Source organism: Corythoichthys intestinalis, chromosome 17 (assembly GCF_030265065.1).
Source record: "Corythoichthys intestinalis isolate RoL2023-P3 chromosome 17, ASM3026506v1, whole genome shotgun sequence".
NCBI classification, from domain to species: domain Eukaryota; kingdom Metazoa; phylum Chordata; class Actinopteri; order Syngnathiformes; family Syngnathidae; genus Corythoichthys; species Corythoichthys intestinalis.
Window position 1 is genome coordinate 18,129,679 of NC_080411.1, and position 18,257 is coordinate 18,147,935.

Below are 18,257 nucleotides of genomic sequence, written 5' to 3' on the forward strand. Positions count from 1 at the left end.
CTCGACAATGTGATGTGATGTGTGAAGCTTTTTTTTTTTTATTGCTGTTCTTTTTTTATCTGTTCATGCTAAGGCATTGCACTTTGAAATTGAAACGACCGGAGGCGGAAGTGACCCCTTTCTTGTTGACATTCTACAGACAACCCTTTGGGCAAGATGGAGGCAGGCTGAAGGAACGGCGAGGCCGACTTTGAAGGACTTTTTCCCCATCCCGGCCGCTGTTCGGCTTCGGCGGCCATGAAACGCGAATGGCTCGCGTCAAGCGGACAGCGCTGCTGTGGCTGCTGCTCGCCAGCAGCTGTCTTTTCCTGCTCTTTCAGCTCCTCCACTACCGGAAATACGACAGCAAGGTAAGGCGCCCGTTCGGAATCATTTACAGGTGACAAACGTTCAAGTCGGTGGGTAAGTAGTTGACTTGGAACTTTGCAGGGCCGGCCCAGCCTATACGCAGACTATGCAGCTGCTTAGGGCCCCAGACCACTAGGGGGCCCAGATAGGGGGCAATCTGGCAATTGTTTAATTTATATTCTATTTTGTTTACTACAGTTTGCTTTATATGACTTTTGTGAGTTTCGATACTTGATTACAAGCTTTTAAAAAAAAGTTCTTCCTTCTTTCTTTCCTCTTTTAGAAAAAGGTTTGGCGTTATCTACTGCAAATACTGACAATCATTTGGGGTGAGAAGTTTGAAGAATGCAGTGCAACAAAATCTGATTAATATACAAAATATAGACATATAGGTTGGATTGCATGTATGGGTTTCACAGTACACTGTGACGAAATGGTGGGCCAAAAATATGGGCCCCTTGGCATTATTTTGCTTAGAGCCCCCAAATTGCCTGGGCCGGCCCTGCAGTTGGAAGTGAAATGAAAACAAGTTTTGGATGACTACTCGGGTGCCGTTGATGTGTCGTCATTAAATGTCATGTTTCCCCAGCCGCTCCTGAGGCGCACGCCGGGTCACGTGACTGCCAGCGACCTCCAATGGGTGTGTATTATTTATATTCTACTTTTATGTTGAAATTAAGAATGAACTCAATTTTTTAAAAAAAGCAGAAATGCAATTTGGTTATAGACCCCAATAACACGCTGAAGCTGATTTTTTTTTTTAATCGTAACAAACGCATTGCCTGCCATTGACAACCTGGGGTAGCTTGGTATTGATTTTAGGGCATTTCTGGGTTGATTTTCCAGGTCACTTCCTGTTTATTTTCGGCCATTTCCGGATTAATTTTTTGTTGATTTTTATGAGTCTCGCATAGGCGGAGTTTTACTTTTGGGGGGGGGGGACATGTTGAAGACCCCGAAACGCAGTGTCAGCAATAAAATTAACATACAAGATATATGTGCGGATAGTAGCTTAGCTTAGGAGAAGTAGACGCCGCATCCTTGACTGAATATTCCAGCCAGGAATATTTATAATCATATGTTGAAAATTTGCATTTTTCCCCCATCATTTTTGAGGGAAATTGTAAATCAGGCTGCTTAGGACAGCTATGCTTTTAGGCAAGATCGTCCGACATTGAATACGGTGCACACAGTGGTGGCTCTGTTGTATAATTAACATCTTTAGTTGGGCAAACTTAAACTCCGCTCACCATTTTGGCAGTGCTCTCTGGCGTTTCATGATCCACATCTTCAATCCTTGGTTCTCGCTCAGTAGTTGTTGTCGCGTTTGAAAGCTTAGGTTTGGGGGGGAAAAAAACATCTTGCATCTTTTCTCTTCAGGTGGCTAAGCAAAGCAAATGACCGTCTCTAAGGTGCTAGTCACATTATCTGTTCGAAAAAATATTTTTGACCCATTATAAAAAATATTGTTTTGGTTCATTTCATTCATTTTTTATGTTTTATTGCTTTACAACTTTTAGGGACAACATTTTACCGGCAAAGTCTTAATTTTAAATTAATATACATATATATATATATATATATATATATATATATATATATATATATATATATATATATATATATTAGGGCTGTCAAACGATTAAAATTTTTAATCGAGTTAATTACAGCCTAAAAATTAATTAATCGTAATGAATCGCAATTAATCGCAATTCAAACCATCTATAAAATATGCCATATTTTTCTGTAAATTATTGTTGGAATGGAAAGATAAGACACAAGATGGATATATACCTTCAACATACGGTACATAGGGACTGTATTTGTTTATTATAACAATAAATCAACAAGATGGCATTAACATTATTAACATTCTGTTAAAGCGATCCATGGATAGAAAAGATAAATGTTACAAGTTATAGAAATTTTATATTAAAACCCCTCTTAATGTTTTCGTTTTAATAAAATTTGTAAAAATTTCAATCAAAAAATAAACTAGTAGCCCGCCATTGTTGATGTCAATAATTACTTACACAATGCTCATGGGTGCTGAAGCCTATAAAATCAGTCGCACCCAAGCGCCAGCAGAGGGCGGCAAAACTCCATAAAACACAATTAACATGTGGGCATTTCACTGTACTGTCATTTAAATCTGTCTGAGCGGGGCATGTGCTTTAATTGCGTCAAATATTTTAACGTGATTCATTTTAAAAATTCATTACCGCCCGTTAACGCGATAATTTTGACAGCCCTTATATATATATATATGTGTGTGTGTATAGGAAAGTCAATTACATTCAATGGCATTTTCGGACACCAGGGGGGCAATGCCCCCCCTTAATCTCCGCGTATGGTCACTCTCTGTTGATATTAAGATGAAAATATTCCAATGGCTTCCAATTCCAGCAAACCGTCAAGACGTTCCTGCATCTGGTGCGGCGTTTCCGGCTCCCGCTCTTCCTTGCCGACCCTTTCGCGCTCGGGCTCCTGACGGCGGATGGCCAGCGGTCGTCGCCCGAGTCCGGCTGCGCCATCCTGTGTCGCGGCAGAGCCGTCACCGCGTTCGGGCTGCTGGCCGATGCGTGGACGTACAACGTGAGTGCCGCGGCTGAGCGAGCATGCGGTCCCCCACTGAGCGTCCTTTCCCCGCAGACCGCCTTCCTGTCGGCTGCCGAGCAGAAAGGCTTCGAGGCACTGGAGCTGCGGGGCGACGACCCCCGATTGGCCGGCTTGGACCTACTGTCCGGAGAGGACGTCCCCTTGCATCTTCTGCTTCGCCTCCGCGGCCACGTCATCCAGGTGGGCGTGGCAAATGGCAAGCCGTCGGTCCTTTACGACTCTGGTCAGTGTGATTTTTTTTTTTTTTTTTTTTTTCCGGCGCAGGTGGTTTTCCTGTACAAGCGTAGCGGCAACTACCTGTGGCATGGACCAATGCGCCTCAAAGCCGACACGGATCGCGATTTCGCACCCTTCGCAACGATGGACTTCGGACGCTACGCCGGCGCCTACAACAGGTGAGCAACGCCGGTGTAGGTAACTCTTCAGTGCTACAGTATGTCGCCATACTACGTATGCCGCTGGGTTTTCCGTACGCTGCCGCTAAGAATTGACTTTTTTAAAAAGGTGGCACTGTTAAACAAAGGAATGGGTTGCTAGCTAAATTTTGTCTATGTTAAATCACTGACTGCCATTAACGGCGCTAGACGTCCGATCCATTTTGACCGAGAGGGGCTGTCAAATGTTCGCCCACCCCGGTCAAAACAGATTGGAGGTCTTGCGCCGTGAATAGATGACCATCTCAAAAATACCCCTTAGGCCGCGGCTGGTACTGACGGTGGTGGACGGCTTGGATGTGGCAGTCCCCCGGAACATCTCGGGCTTCTTAGCTGAACGTGGACGCGCGCGCTTCCTGGAGTGCCGCTACCGGGACGCCCGGCGCTTCCTGCAGGTCTGGCTTTCAGACTTTCTTTTGGAGTCTCGCCACGCTGACGGAAACACGTGTATTTGCAGCTCTACCCGGACGACAACACTCCTCAGGCGCTGGATTTTGGGAACAAAGCCAAGTCTTTGCTTCGGTTGGCCGCGGAGACCCTGGCCCGCCTGCACGTCCCCTTCTGGATCAGCAGCGGAACCTGCCTGGGTAATTTCGCCCCGCCGACCGAGGCTAGGTCCTTAGGGCTGCCGTGATTCATTTTATTTGCAAATTAAATCATCTTTTTTAAATCTACTTCAAAAGGTTTCATTTCCAATTATTTTAGAACAACCCACACAGTTCAAACACCTAAACAACCGAAATGGGACGCAGGCTCTTTCGTTTGGCATCCCAAAAATGACACAGAAATGCAAGTTTTATTTTTATTTCAAGGTGCTACTTGTCCTACAGTTTTTGTCCAAATCACATAAAAAAATTAAGGACGGCAAGCTGTATAAAAGCCCGATTCAGTTTTTGCTAAAAACGTTAAGTTCGGCCAAAATTTGCCAAACACATACCCATTCATTTCCACTGGCCCTATTCACCAGTCATTCATTTCAATGGCACTCGATATCAACATGAAATGACCCTTACATGCCCCAAAATCAACAGGAAGTATCTTAGGCGTTTACTTACAACAATAAAGCTACCATGCTCATTTCTCCAGAAATTTCAATTTTATTTAAAGGGATCTTTGTATAGAAAGACTTGTAGTTCTTAAAAGATAAACGTTATTATGTGTTAAATAATTTGATATGAAAACCCCTCTTGATGTTTTCGTTTTTATACAATTTGTAAAATTACTTTAACTAGTAGGTCGCCATTGTTGTTGACGTCGCAGGGCGGTGACGTCACAGTTAAGCTGCTGGACTACCACAGTATGACTCTAGCGACAGAAACATGTCATCTGTTCAGCCCTTTCAATTTGAACCCGAGAGGAACATTAATGAGCATGACAGCTCTGTCTGTATTTCAAAAAACGTGCAGCAAAAGCAAAATGAACAGGAAAGACTGGACGAGACGAGAGTAAAAAGGACAAAACCGGTGTTCTGCCAAAATGTTCTACACCTGTGAAACGTCTACAAGAGGCAAATTTCACACCCAAAGTACTACTGTGCGCTTTCAGCTTGTTTTGTTTAGATGGATACAGACAGAACATACTAAAGATGACTTAAGAAAATACTCAAACTAGAGCTGCAGCTCTCGATTATTTTAGTAGTCGATTAATCGATCAATTATTTAGTTCGAATAATCGAGTATTAGGATAAGGAACATGAATTAAAATACCTGAGCTAAGCCTCAAACAGTATAAAAAAATAAATAAATGAGGATCTATGTACAACAAAAGAACAGTTGGCTAACTTACATAGCAAAAGTCCACTAGCTAGCACAATGCTCTTAACAAATGGTTCAGACACATATTCCCACAAAAAAATGGCTAGATATACCTATAAACTAAATTACGAAAACATTAAAAAAAACATTAAGTCAAACAAAAACTTAGCTTCTGTTGGTCTTAACAGGGAGCAGATGGATTCAGCCATGTGAAATGAGGTAGACTGGTGGGCCGTGTATCCACCCAAATCAATAAAACTAAATGCAAACATTTTCAAAACAAACCATTACAACACCACTTTAACTAAACGAATACTCAGAGCAGCAAATTTTAATTTGAATCTTTTTTTCTAATCGAATACTCGGGTTAATCGATTAATCGTTGCAGCACTGACTCAAACGTAATAATATCAAATAAGGGTAGTTTAAATAAGCTGTGTGACTAATGTGGTCAACAGATCAACAATCTGCTTTAATGCTACCACAAGAAAACACATTGCTTGAAAGTATGAGAGGGAAACATGCAAAAAGTATTTTGAGGCAATGAAATGTTAATAAAAACACAAATAGTAAGTACTCGTCGCTTTTAACCGATGTGCGCATGTGTTGGACTTTTCGACGCATAGAAGGAATTGCAGAACACCAGAAGTGTTCGTAAAGTCAAGTGACAGTGACTATGTCATCACCCAGAGCGTCCATTGCGTGCATAAAAATTGACGCCCTCAGTAGGTCAAAACATGTACTAAATATTATAGATTTTTAAATCAATGGAAATATTTTATGCCTTTCTATACCATATTTTAGTCAAAGAGAACAATTGTGGCTTACTAGATACAAGTCTTTAAGTCCGAGGTTTCTAATTATTTCTAGTCAAGAAAAAAATAAAGTTCTCTATTTTCTGTGTTTATATAAAAAGTCAATAAAATCATTTCTACATGAAAGGATTAGTGGAAATATCCCGTTGACAATGCTTTGCCGCGACCTTAATACAGTAACCAGGCATCATTATGCATGATCGAGCTCACACGTACCGTCGTCTCCCCCCGCAGGCTGGTTCAGGCAGTGCAGCTTCATCGCGTACAGCCGCGACGTGGACATCGGAATTTTCATCGACGACTTCCGCCCCGACATCATCTCGGCCTTTCAGGAGGCCGGCCTTTCGCTCAAGCACAAGTTTGGAAAGGTCTCCCACTCTTATGTCAACGGGCAGACTATTTGACGGTTCAAATGGCGATTCATTTATGAACTGTAACGTGGCCGGGCCGAGCCAATCGGACGGCGGCGAAGAAGTTAACCGATCGGCTTTTATTTTGCCGGGCAGGTGGAGGATAGCCTGGAGTTGTCCTTTGTGAGGGACGGCGTCAAACTGGACATCTTCTTCTTCTACCGGGACGGTGATCTGACCTGGAACGGGGGCACGCAGGCCAAGAGTGGCCGGAAGTTCAAGTAAGCGGAGGAGAGGCGACGGTGACATGGCCGCTTTATTACCGTATTGGCCTGATTATCAGACGACCCCCTCTTTTTCAAGACTCAAGTATGAAAGAAGACTTTTAGAACACCAAATTAATTTTCATACAGAAAATAATTACAGTACATCTGAAACAAATGATTAGAAATTGAGAGAAAAAGCATGTTATTTTGCCTCATTCAAATCTTAATATCTGAACATTTAATTATGTAAACTAAAGTGCCATCACATTCGTAAATGAATGGCTTCTGGTTTTTGAAATGTAAACCAATCTATTGTGATAAAACAACAAAATTGCAATAACTGCATTAAAGTGAAGTCTAACTGTAACTGTAGTCTCGAAACAAATCTGAATAAGGAAAAAGATTGCAATAAAATAATGCAAACTGGTTAAACTTGAGAGTAACTGAAATCTGTCATGACAGAACATCGTTTCAATGATATCTGGCGCCATCTAGCGTCGTGAATGGGTATAATGTCTAGACCGCGAATAGACGAAAGACGACCCCCACTTTTTCAGTGTTATTTTAATGCAAAAAACACAGTCTTATATTCGGGCCAATACAGTATTTTTTGGCCCATCCAGGTACTGGTTCCCCGGATTTTCGCTGTGCTGGGCCGAGCTGGCGGAGGTCCGAGTGGGAGTCCCTTGCGAGACCCTGGACTACGTGACGGCCAATTACGGAGAAGCGTGGAGCGTCCCGCAGAGGACGTGGGACTGGAAGACCTCACCCAGTAACGTACAAGAAAACGGAGTGTGGCCTCCCTCCCAGTGGGAGGAGCTCATTCAAGTCTACTGACTGGGAATCCAAATGTTCCGTCCCTCAACTAGACGTGCCGATTACCAGTTTCAAGGTATACCGTGGTATGAAAACGTCAAGGCTTCAAAACCTCAAAAATCTAACGTGATACCGTCCCTAAGGTATTAGCTATTTTTTACGTCTCAAAAATGCATGGAGAAATCCCTCGCTTGCAGCTGCAAGGCTCAACCCTGCCCGACTGGTTGTTGCTCAATGTCAGTAAGTCAGCTGGCTGGAGGAGGTGAAACTCCAGCTTTTTCCTCCATCGTAGAAAACGAAATCGCTGGTATGGGAATACTTTGGCTACAGAAAACTTACAAACGACCGCAGCTTAGAGGAGGGCCAACTGACATGTTAAACATGTTTGCGGAGGGTGGCTGCCGAGGAGGCAATACCTCCAATAAGATTTTGCATTTATCCAAGGTTTAGAAAACACTGTCATGAACGTTTCCCACCAGCTACGAGTTAAACACGCTGGAGTTAACGTGTATAGTAGTGGTAAAACGTGTTTTTTTTTTTTTCTCCCTGGCAACTGTCTACGTTACGAGTGTATAATGTAAACATGATGATCATCATGCACACATGCTTTTTATGGAAAATAATTTTGTTCTGATGGTAATAATGTTGAGTTGTGGCTGTGGGTTTAGGCTCACTTAAAGGACTGCATTTATTTTAAGTTTATTTAGAATATTTCAGTTATTTTATATTTATTTTGACTTAACATTATACTTATGTTCCAATTTGCTAATGTTTCTTAAATTCTGTTCAATGGGATTTTTTTATTTTATTTAGATTTTAGAGCATTTTGGCTCAAGGTTATCAGAATCAGTCAGAATCTCATACCAGCACATGCCTAACCTCAACCCGCGGCGCTGAAAGATGAGCCTTCACAGCCAGGTTTTCCAGTTGAAAGGAATTGGACCTCTGTCTTTGTCAACCGTGGCCAATGACAACAATTCCATCAAAATAAAATGTTATTGGGGTGTCATAACCGGAGTATATTTCTGTTTGGTCATTTTCTTTTTAATGATCCAATGCTCCAAAATTAACCGGTAGTGACTCCAAAAAGTTGAACAGGAAGTGGCCCAAGTCCTCCAACATCAACAGGAAGTGACCCAGAAATCAACCAAAATCAACAGGCAGCCCCCCCACCAAATCAGATAGGAAGTGACGTTGAAATGCCTGATGTTCAACAGAAAGTGGCCCGAGTGCCCCAGAATCAAGTCCGAGTGCCATTAGGATGGGGGAAAAAAATTAGGATGGGGAAAAAAAAACAAACATTTCGTAGCAAAGAATAACAAGACACTTTAATGATCACTCGGGGTCAGCAATAAAACACATTGGCAAAGTTAACTTTTGGAGGACTTGGCCGCAAACACAGCATCGTTGAGGCCTTCTCGGTTTCGGGCGATCTCCACGGCGAAGAACTGGATCCTGGTGGCTGCGACCGCAAGCAACACGTTATATATAGTGGACCTTCATTCTTCCTAAAATTTGGGAACCGACCGAAAATACTGTTCTCTTCCGTGTAGTCCTCCCGGCAGTCCAGTCGCAGCAGAGTCCCGAAGTTGAAGTCCTCCACCAGGCCTTCGTAGCAGTTGCAGAAAGGGCGCCACCTCTGGACACATTCGCTCTTTTAGCGCCAGTGACCGAGATATTCGAGTCAACATGCTACTGTCAATTTAGTGAACGTTCGATCAGTTTGACGCTGTTCTTTCGTAGCCTGGAACTCCAGACTCACGCTGTTCCAGCTATAGAGTCAGGCGACTGTTCCGCGGATCAAATTCCCAGGGCGGAGCAAGCCACAGCAAACAGACAGCTGAGTGGACCAATCAGCGACGGGCGGACCGTTGTTAAAGCGACAAGAAACTCTAGCGCGACGATGTACACATACAAGGAGAACGGAGAAGTTTATTCAACATGGCTAACACGAGACAGACAGTTGGTTTTAGCGACTCAATGTGTTTTTGATAGGGGTGTAACGGTACACAAAAATCTCGGTTCGGTACGTACCTCGGTTTTGAGGTCACGGTTCGGTTCATTTTCGGTACAGTAAGAAAACAAAATGCAAAATATAAATGTGCTAGTTGTTTATCACACATTTTTGTGCTTTCAACAATAGGAACATTAGCCTATATAAAGCTAGAATTCTGCTCAAAAAGTAGCGGGTATTTAAAGATAATAATCCAACAACAATTTGCCTATAAGACCCCGCGTATTGGTCAGCTTTCTTTCTGAAAGAAGAAAAAAGTCCTGTGCTAAAGAGAAAAGCAATCCCAATGACAAAGATTTTAACATGTATTTTACAAATGAAATGCCTCAATGAATCTTTTTTTTTTCTTATGAACGGTTCTCAAAAGTTAAAGCGCCACACAGAAATTAATAAATTTAATTGTGTAAGCAGGATCTTTGTATTATTCTTATTGTTTAATTACAGGTGTTTTGGCTAATTTCAATTTATTTTATTTAAATGGGCTATTGTTTTATTATGTGTTTATATTTTACAAATGTGATGTAGTATTCATTTATATTGAATATTTTATGTTATATAACTTTTATTCCTATGGGAATATTAGTTCCTACTTGTTTTGTTGTGGTAGGAGGGTTTTGTATTGAACACGGGGCCGTGTTGGCTATTATTATAGCAGAGAAGACAGCAGTAAATCAACAAAGACAAGTCAACTGTGCCCCGATTTACCACTCAAGAGATCTGATTGACTCAAATAGTGGGTTACGATTGCATATTAGTTTGAAAATCGACCGGATCCACCGTATTTTTGCACGGGTGACTTCCGGTCTGCCCGATCCTAGCTAGTAGTATTGACGCAGGAGGGCAGCGTCTCGCGTCTAATAATGTTTTTGTCGCGTTGAGCCGCTTCTGGGACGCGTCTAACACACAGCCGCACTGCAACTGGTGTGCATTGGCTGATTGACTTTAACGCCCGCATTTCACTGCGTTCTTGCGGTGGCCACGTTGTCGCGCCATTGACGTTTCTGGGTTATATACCGTCCGTGTTGGTCCTCATTATAGTAGAGAAGACGGGAGTAAATATAATCTTACACAAAGAAACTGTAACCCGTTCGACTCAAAGCCTTGAAAAGTAAGGATTACATTACGTCAGAAACTCGTTCGGTACGCCTCCGTTCCGAACCGAGCACCCCGTACCGAAACGGTTCAATACAAATAAATGTACCGTTACCAGTGTTGTTAATTTTACTTTAAAAAAGTAATTAATTACAGTTACAAATTACTTCTCCCAAAAAGTAATTGCGTTAGTAACTCAGTTACCTGAATGTAAGAGTAATTAGTTACTTGGCAAAGTAACTAGTGATAATTTTTTTTTTTTCAAAAAAAAAAAAAAAAAAAGGTCACGCAATGTGAAGTTTAAAGGGTTTGGGGGACAATTGGCCCTAGCCCAATTCTTTAACCTCCACTTAACTAGACACAAGGGTATTGCGATAACTAGATAGTAACCTTTGCTATGTGTGGAAGCCATTTAAAGTTGTGAATCAACCGTTAAAGTTGTTAAAATTGCTCCCGTTATTGCATTAGTTCCCTTCTGTCTACTTTAAACATGTGTAAGTTTTAAAACCGTTTCATCATTTAAAGACAGATTTAAGTTATGATTTTGCCGATTTAAGAGCATTTTAGATTTAAAAAAAAAAAAAAAAGTTACTTAGGTTCGCTAGGAAGGATCTCTACATCAGAGCCTTCCTGAGAGGTCTACTGCTTTAAGATGGCGGCTGTTTACTAACGCATGTAGTCCTTAAAACATGTTGCCAATGCAGCTGTGTCTGTCATTTGCAACTAGTTCTATAATATGATATCTACCGTGTCATATGGGCGTAGTTTGTCGGCTATGGCTACAGTCACGTATTATTGGAGCCACCTAGCATCGCGGTTGCAACGGCGTCTTCCCCACTCCTGCTCTGCTCTCTCGTCTCCGTGAGTCCGTTTCTCTCAGACTTTTTTTATTCAACCAACTTAGTAACGCATAGTAACGCACGCCTTTTCCGCCTCAGTAACGGTAACGGCGTTGCCAAGATGAGAAAAGTAATCAATTTGATTATTCATTACTAAAAAAAATAACGCCGTTAGTAACGCCGTTATATTCTAACGCCGTTATTAACAACACTGACCGTTACACCCTTAGTTTTTGGTCATTTAAAACTGAATTTACCGCGGATAGGAACATATTCTCGGATCTCCCGTTCGCCATCTGTGTTGTTGTGGAGACGTTTTCCGACACCCAAGAGTGACGTTGCTCGTTAAGAACACGTCACGCAAATAAACGAATCTGATTGCACGGACGATTTCGTTCGGGCTCTTGAGGCCAATAAGGAGGTGGGGTCCCAGACTCCATAGCTGGAACAGCGGTGAGTCTGGAGTTCCAGGCTAGTTCTTTAGCCTCTACCTCAAACGGATGAGATTTCTACCACTGTCAATTTGTAGCATGTGATGTGATGCTGACTACATATTGTTTTGTTGCAATGGCCACGTTTGTGGTCACTTTGTTTTATCTTTTGTGGTAGCACTGTCGTGGTGGCCATGTTTGTAGTGCTCTATTGGTCCAAAAAAAAGCATATTGTAATAAAGTTCATTATTTAATGTACTGATAAACATTAGACTTTCATATATTTTGGATTCATTACACACAACTGAAGTAGTTCAAGCCTTTTATTGTTATAATATTGATGATTTTGGCAGAAAAGTCAAGAAAAACCAAAAATCCCTATCTAAAAAAAATAGCATATCATGAAATGTACTCTAAAGAAGCTACTAACCAAATCAGAGAAATAACTCAAAACCCCTGTGAAAGATTCCTAAGGCTTTTAAAAACTCCCAGCCTGGTTCATTACTCAAAACCGCAATCATGGGCAAGACTGCCGACCTGACTGCTGTCCAGAAGGCCATTATTGACATCCTCACGCAAGAGGCTAAGGCACAGAAAGAAATATCAGAGCGAATAGGCTGTTCCCAGAGTGCTTTATCAAGGCACCTCAGCGGGAAGTCTGTGGGAAGGAAAAAGTGTGGCAGGAAACGCTGCACAACCAGAAGAGGTGACCGCACCCTGAGAAAAACTGTGGAGAAGGGCCGATTCCAGACCTTGGGGGACCTGCATAAAGAGTGGACAGAGTCTGGAGTAGAAACATCCAGAGCCACCGTGCACAGGCGTGTGCTGGAAATGGGCTACAGGTGCCGCATTCCCCAGGTCAAGCCACTTTTGAACCTGAAATAGCGGCAGAAGCGCCTGACCTGGGCTACAGAGGAGCAGCACTGGACTGTTGCCCAGTAGTCCAAAGTACTTTTTTCAGATGAAAGCAAATTTTGCATGTCATTCGGAAATCAACGTGCCAGAGTTTGGAGGAAGACTGGGGAGAAGGAAATGCCAAAATGCCTGAAGTCCAGTGTCAAGTACCCACAGTCAGTGATGGTCTGGGGTGCCATGTCAGCTGCTGGTCTACTGTGTTTTATCAAGGGCAGGGTCAATTCAGCTAGCTATCAGGAGATTTTGGAGCACTTCATTCTTCCATCTGCTGAAAAGCTTCATGGAGATGAAGATTGAACTTTTCAGCACGACCTGGTACCTGCTCACAGGGCCAAAACCACTGGTAAATGGTTTACTGACCATGGCGTTACTGTGCTCAATTGGCCTGCCAACTCTCCTGACCTGAACCCCATGGAGAATCTGTGGGATATTGTGAAGAGGAAGTTGAGAGACACCAGACCCGACACTGTCGATGAGCTTAAGACCGCTATCGAAGCATCGTGGGCCTCCATAACACCTCAGCAGTGCCACAGGCTGATTGCCTCCATGCCACGCCGCATTGAAGCAAAAGGATTCCCGACCAAGTATTGAGTGCATAGCTGATATAATTAATTGAAGGTTGACTTTTATTTGTATTAAAAAACACTTTGTTGTATTGGTCGGATGAAATATGTTTTTTTTTTTTTTTTTTTAGATTTATGGTTTTTCTTTACTTTTTTGCCAAAATCATCAATATTAAAACAATAAAATGCTTGAACTACTTCAGTTGTGTGAAATGAATCTAAAATATATGAAAGTCTAATGCTTATCAGTACATTACAGAAAATAATGAACTTTATCACAATATGCTAATTTTTTTAGAAGGACTAGTATAGTAGCAGGTGATGCCGTGGCCATTTTTGCAGTCAATTTGTAGTTTTTGTCGTAGCTTGTGATGAAGGAGCCATGTTTGCAGTCAATTTGCAGCTATGGTCAACGCCCCAATATTTCTCACCTCTTTGGCGTCGGCCGACTTGAGTAGCTCCGGGTTGAGCACCTTGACGTCCAGGTCCCGGAAGGTCTCCCTGAAGCTGGTGTAGATCTCGTCGTCCATCTTGGTCAGCTTGAGGAATTTGGGATCCACCGACGAAATGAGCTGAAGAACAAAAAGGAGACCCTTCCAGTCCGGTCGACGGCAATTCGGGACCAAATTCAGGCTGAGATGCTCACGTTGAAGTAAACCTCGGCATGGTTGTAGGCCTTCATGGCCCACATGGCCTCCAGACGCTCCTGAAACGCATAGTCCGCATCAGCTCGGCGTTTGCCGACCTCCACCGACCTTCGATTTTACTCACATCGTTGCCGTAAGCCTCGGCGGGGAGAGACAGAGCCCTTGCGGCGGCCGAAGCTCCGTCCGGACCCTAGCGATACAAAATATTTGAGTGCTGTTGACAGCGATAGACGTCCGCCCCCCGTTGCTGTGGATAGTTTAGTTCACCTGTTGACAAGTTAAATCGTGGGAACTTTTCAAAATGATCATGAAAATAAAAAAAAACATTTGATTTTAGGTTGTCAATTACATCTTATATGACTCGAATGTGAAATTGGAAGTTGCACGCCTTGTCATAATGGCTAGTACAAGCACTGTGCCTAAATTAGGTCAAAGGTGAAGTTGTCGGGTCAAATGTCAAGTATATGAAGTTCATGTCACAAAAATTATGTACTGTACATTTGATTAAAAAATATATAAATATGGACTGAGATGGGTCTTTAAACATCTCCAATTTAGACCCTAAAAGTCAATGGGAATGAATCAAAATTAGCCATCAATGGTTCTGTGAGAATGTAAAGGTTGTCGATCCGTTTCCTGATTTTAATAGATGTAAAAAACAAAATAAAATAGATGGTAGGTTTTGCATTAAATGCAAAGCTACCGTCAGATATGTCATTTTTAAAGCGTGGTCAATTTAACTTCAGTTTAAAAGTCTTGTTCATCGCTTACGGCCAGTGGCAGCAAATACAAAACACTCAAAAAAAACATTTAATAGAGCTTCGGCGGTGACAACACGTGTTTACGTCCTAGCTTGTTAGCATTAGCCGCGTTAGCTGCTTTCTGCTCGCCGAGACCTCACGAGATGATTGACAGGCTTTGCGTGCGCCCGTGACAGACCCACGCGTGTATTTGCACGTTTAGTCGATTACGAATCCATCTTTCATGATGTTTTGTTGGCGTTTAAAAGTCTTACCAGAGACGAGAGGCCGTCGCTGGACGCCATCTTGCCCCCACAAAGATCGTCTATTATGCTGCATTCGAGGAAGGTGGGAAGTTGTAGTTTTCCAACCTCCGACCAGGAAAAATATCATTAGAACGCCACTCGAACTGCGAAGTCCTAGTCGCAAAGTCGGAAAAAAGTACCCCGACTTCACGAGTTGCTTCAATCTGATTGGCGCTCAAGACAACGTATTGTTATTATTATATATCATATGTTATTATAATAATATAATTATGTATACAAATAATGGAAGGTGTGTCTGCGGAGCTGCCGCAAAGCACCTGTCATGAGTCCGCAAATGTAAACAAAGTGCAATGCATACATTTGAACAATAATGAAATTTAGTTTCTTTGCGAGGCCATGTATTTTTTTCTCATACAGTAAATTATCTTAAAGAATTTATTTATGTTTTTGATATTAACTTTTAGCAAAGATGTAACTAAAGAAGGCAGTTTACAGTGTGTGCTTTACCTCAAGCCGTCGTTTTTCCTCCACTATTTGATCGCTTACGAGAAGGCAGGTTTTGTGGATGTCAAAAAAAAAAAAAAAAATCGTCCCGATCAGCCATCTTTGCTGTTTACATTCGCTTGGAGTTGGAAGGCAGCTGGTACCATCCACGTGGGATAAGTCCGACTTCCCATCCCCCTCGAACGCAGCATGGTCTTGGTCTTGGCCATAGTGGAGTTTGCAGTGTGACTGACTGAGGTTGTGGAGAGGTGTCTTTTATACCGATAATGAGTTAAAACAGGTGCCATTAATACAGGTAACGAGTGGAGCCTCGTTAGACCTCTTTGACAGCCAGAAATCTTGCTTGATTGTAGGTGACCAAATACTTATTTTTCACTCTAATTTGGCAATAAATTCTTTAAAAATCAAACAATGTGATTTTCTGTTGTTGTTTTTTTTCAACATTCTGTCTCTCATGGTTGAGGTTTACCCATGTTGACAATTACAGACCTCTCTAATCTTTTCAAGTAAGAGAACTTGCACAATTGGTGGTGGACTAAATACTTACAGTGCCTTGCAAAAGTATTCGGCCCCCTTGAATCTTGCAACCTTTCGCCACATTTCAGGCTTCAAACATAAAGATATGAAATTTAATTTTTTTGTCAAGAATCAACAACAAGTGGGACACAATCATGAAGTGGAACAACATTTATTGGATAATTTAAACTTTTTTAACAAATAAAAAACTGAAAAGTGGGGCGTGCAATATTATTCGGCCCCTTTACTTTCAGTGCAGCAAACTCACTCCAGAAGTTCAGTGAGGATCTCTGAATGATCCAATGTTGTCCTAAATGACCGATGATGATAAATAGAATCCACCTCTGTGTAATCAAGTCTCCATATAAATGCACCTGCTCTGTGATAGTCTCAGGGTTCTGTTTAAAGTGCAGAGAGCATTATGAAAACCATGGAACACACCAGGCAGGTCCGAGATACTGTTGTGGAGAAGTTTAAAGCCGGATTTGGATACAAAAAGATTTCCCAAGCTTTAAACATCTCAAGGAGCACTGTGCAAGCCATCATATTGAAATGGAAGGAGCATCAGACCACTGCAAATCTACCAAGACCCGGCCGTCCTTCCAAACTTTCTTCTCAAACAAGGAGAAAACTGATCAGAGATGCAGCCAAGAGGCCCATGATCACTCTGGATGAACTGCAGAGATCTACAGCTGAGGTGGGAGAGTCTGTCCATAGGACAACAATCAGTCGTACATTGCACAAATCTGGCCTTATGGAAGAGTGGCAAGAAGAAAGCCATTTCTCAAAGATATCCATAAAAAGTCTCGTTTAAAGTTTGCCACAAGCCACCTGGGAGACACACCAAACATGTGGAAGAAGGTGCTCTGGTCAGATGAAACCAAAATTGAACTTTTTGGCCACAATGCAAAACGATATGTTTGGCGTAAAAGCAACACAGCTCATCACCCTGAACACACCATCCCCACTGTCAAACATGGTGGTGGCAGCATCATGGTTTGGGCCTGCTTTTCTTCAGCAGGGAAAGGGAAGATCGTTAAAATTGACGGGAAGATGGATGCAGCCAAATACAGGAACATTCTGGAAGAAAACCTGTTGGTATCTGCACAAGATACCCAGGACTTGAACTGTATCTATTCATCTTTGTTGCTTCATTTCTAATTGTGTATCATATTGCCTCTGTAGAGCCCTTCGAGACTTCTGTTGTGATTGAGGGCTATACAAATAAAATTGAATTGAATTGAAGACCTGAGACTGGGACGGAGATTTATCTTCCAACAGGACAATGATCCAAAACATGAAGCCAAATCTACAATGGAATGGTTAAAAAATAAACGTATCCAGGTGTTAGAATGGCCAAGTCAAAGTCCAGACCTGAATCCAATCGAGAATCTGTGGAAAGAGCTGAAGACTGCTGTTCACAAACCCTCTCCATCCAACCTCACTGAGCTCGAGCTGTTTTGCAAGGAAGAATGGGCAAGAATGTCAGTCTCTCGATGTGCAAAACTGATAGAAACATACCCCAAGCGACTTGCAGCTGTAATTGGAGCAAAAGGTGGTGCTACAAAGTATTAACCCAAGGGGGCCGAATAATATTGCACGCCCCACTTTTCAGTTTTTTATTTGTTAAAAAAGTTTAAATTATCCAATAAATTTTGTTCCACTTCACGATTGTGTCCCACTTGTTGTTGATTCTTGACAAAAAAATTAAAATTTTATATCTTTATGTTTGAAGCCTGAAATGTGGCGAAAGCTTGCAAGGTTCAAGGGGGCCGAATACTTTTGCAAGGCACTGTATTTGCCCCACTGTATGTATGTATGTATCTGTCTGTCTGTCCGTCCGTCCGTCCGTCCGTCCGTCCGTCCGTCTTTATTTCCTCATCTTAGCTCTTCATATCTCCAGCTCTTTGCTGTGTGCTCTTGTTTGGTATTTTCGAAATGATTAAAACCAACTCATTGGACAGAAAAGCTTGTTAAAAAAAAAGGGGGGGGGGGATTACAGATGGGGTAACACAACTTTGATTCCGTGGATCAGAATTGATATTACAAATGAATGTACATTTATAATGATTTTAAATAAACGACAAAGATTTTTTAAATTAAATTCTATAAGCTTCATAAAATTAAACATAAGTAAACGAGCCTAAATTGAACTCTTTAGCTGGCATTCTGCTGAATTAAACGACTCCAAAATGAACTGTTTTTACATTCAGCACACAACACTGAAACTAACAAAGCAAATCAACAACGCTCTTATCAGCATCAGTGTTATTTCACAAATGACGGCTAAAGACGTCCAATCCAGGAATGCTAGCAACGAGTATTTTT

The 18,257-nt window shown here is 42.0% G+C and overlaps 2 protein-coding genes across 2 annotated transcripts; one reads left to right on the forward strand and one right to left on the reverse strand.

Annotated features, from left to right (window-relative positions):
• Positions 1-2: 2 nt before the first annotated feature.
• On the forward strand, positions 3-11,985 carry fktn (fukutin). Its single transcript, XM_057819120.1, has 10 exons — positions 3-350; positions 938-988; positions 2,755-2,943; positions 3,001-3,147; positions 3,232-3,362; positions 3,664-3,796; positions 3,859-3,988; positions 6,205-6,338; positions 6,477-6,601; positions 7,210-11,985. The coding sequence occupies exons 1-10, from the start codon at positions 249-251 to the stop codon at positions 7,421-7,423; spliced, it is 1,356 nt and encodes a 451-aa protein (XP_057675103.1). The 5' UTR covers positions 3-248; the 3' UTR covers positions 7,424-11,985.
• pbdc1 (polysaccharide biosynthesis domain containing 1) lies at positions 8,699-15,040 on the reverse strand. The gene is made up of 6 exons (XM_057819163.1): positions 14,919-15,040; positions 14,028-14,093; positions 13,903-13,962; positions 13,688-13,828; positions 8,930-9,041; positions 8,699-8,864 (listed from the first exon to the last, which is right to left on the reverse strand). Exons 1-6 carry the CDS (start codon positions 14,946-14,948, stop codon positions 8,773-8,775), a joined length of 501 nt encoding a protein of 166 aa, XP_057675146.1. The 5' UTR covers positions 14,949-15,040; the 3' UTR covers positions 8,699-8,772.
• Between the last annotated feature and the right edge of the window lie 3,217 nt (positions 15,041-18,257).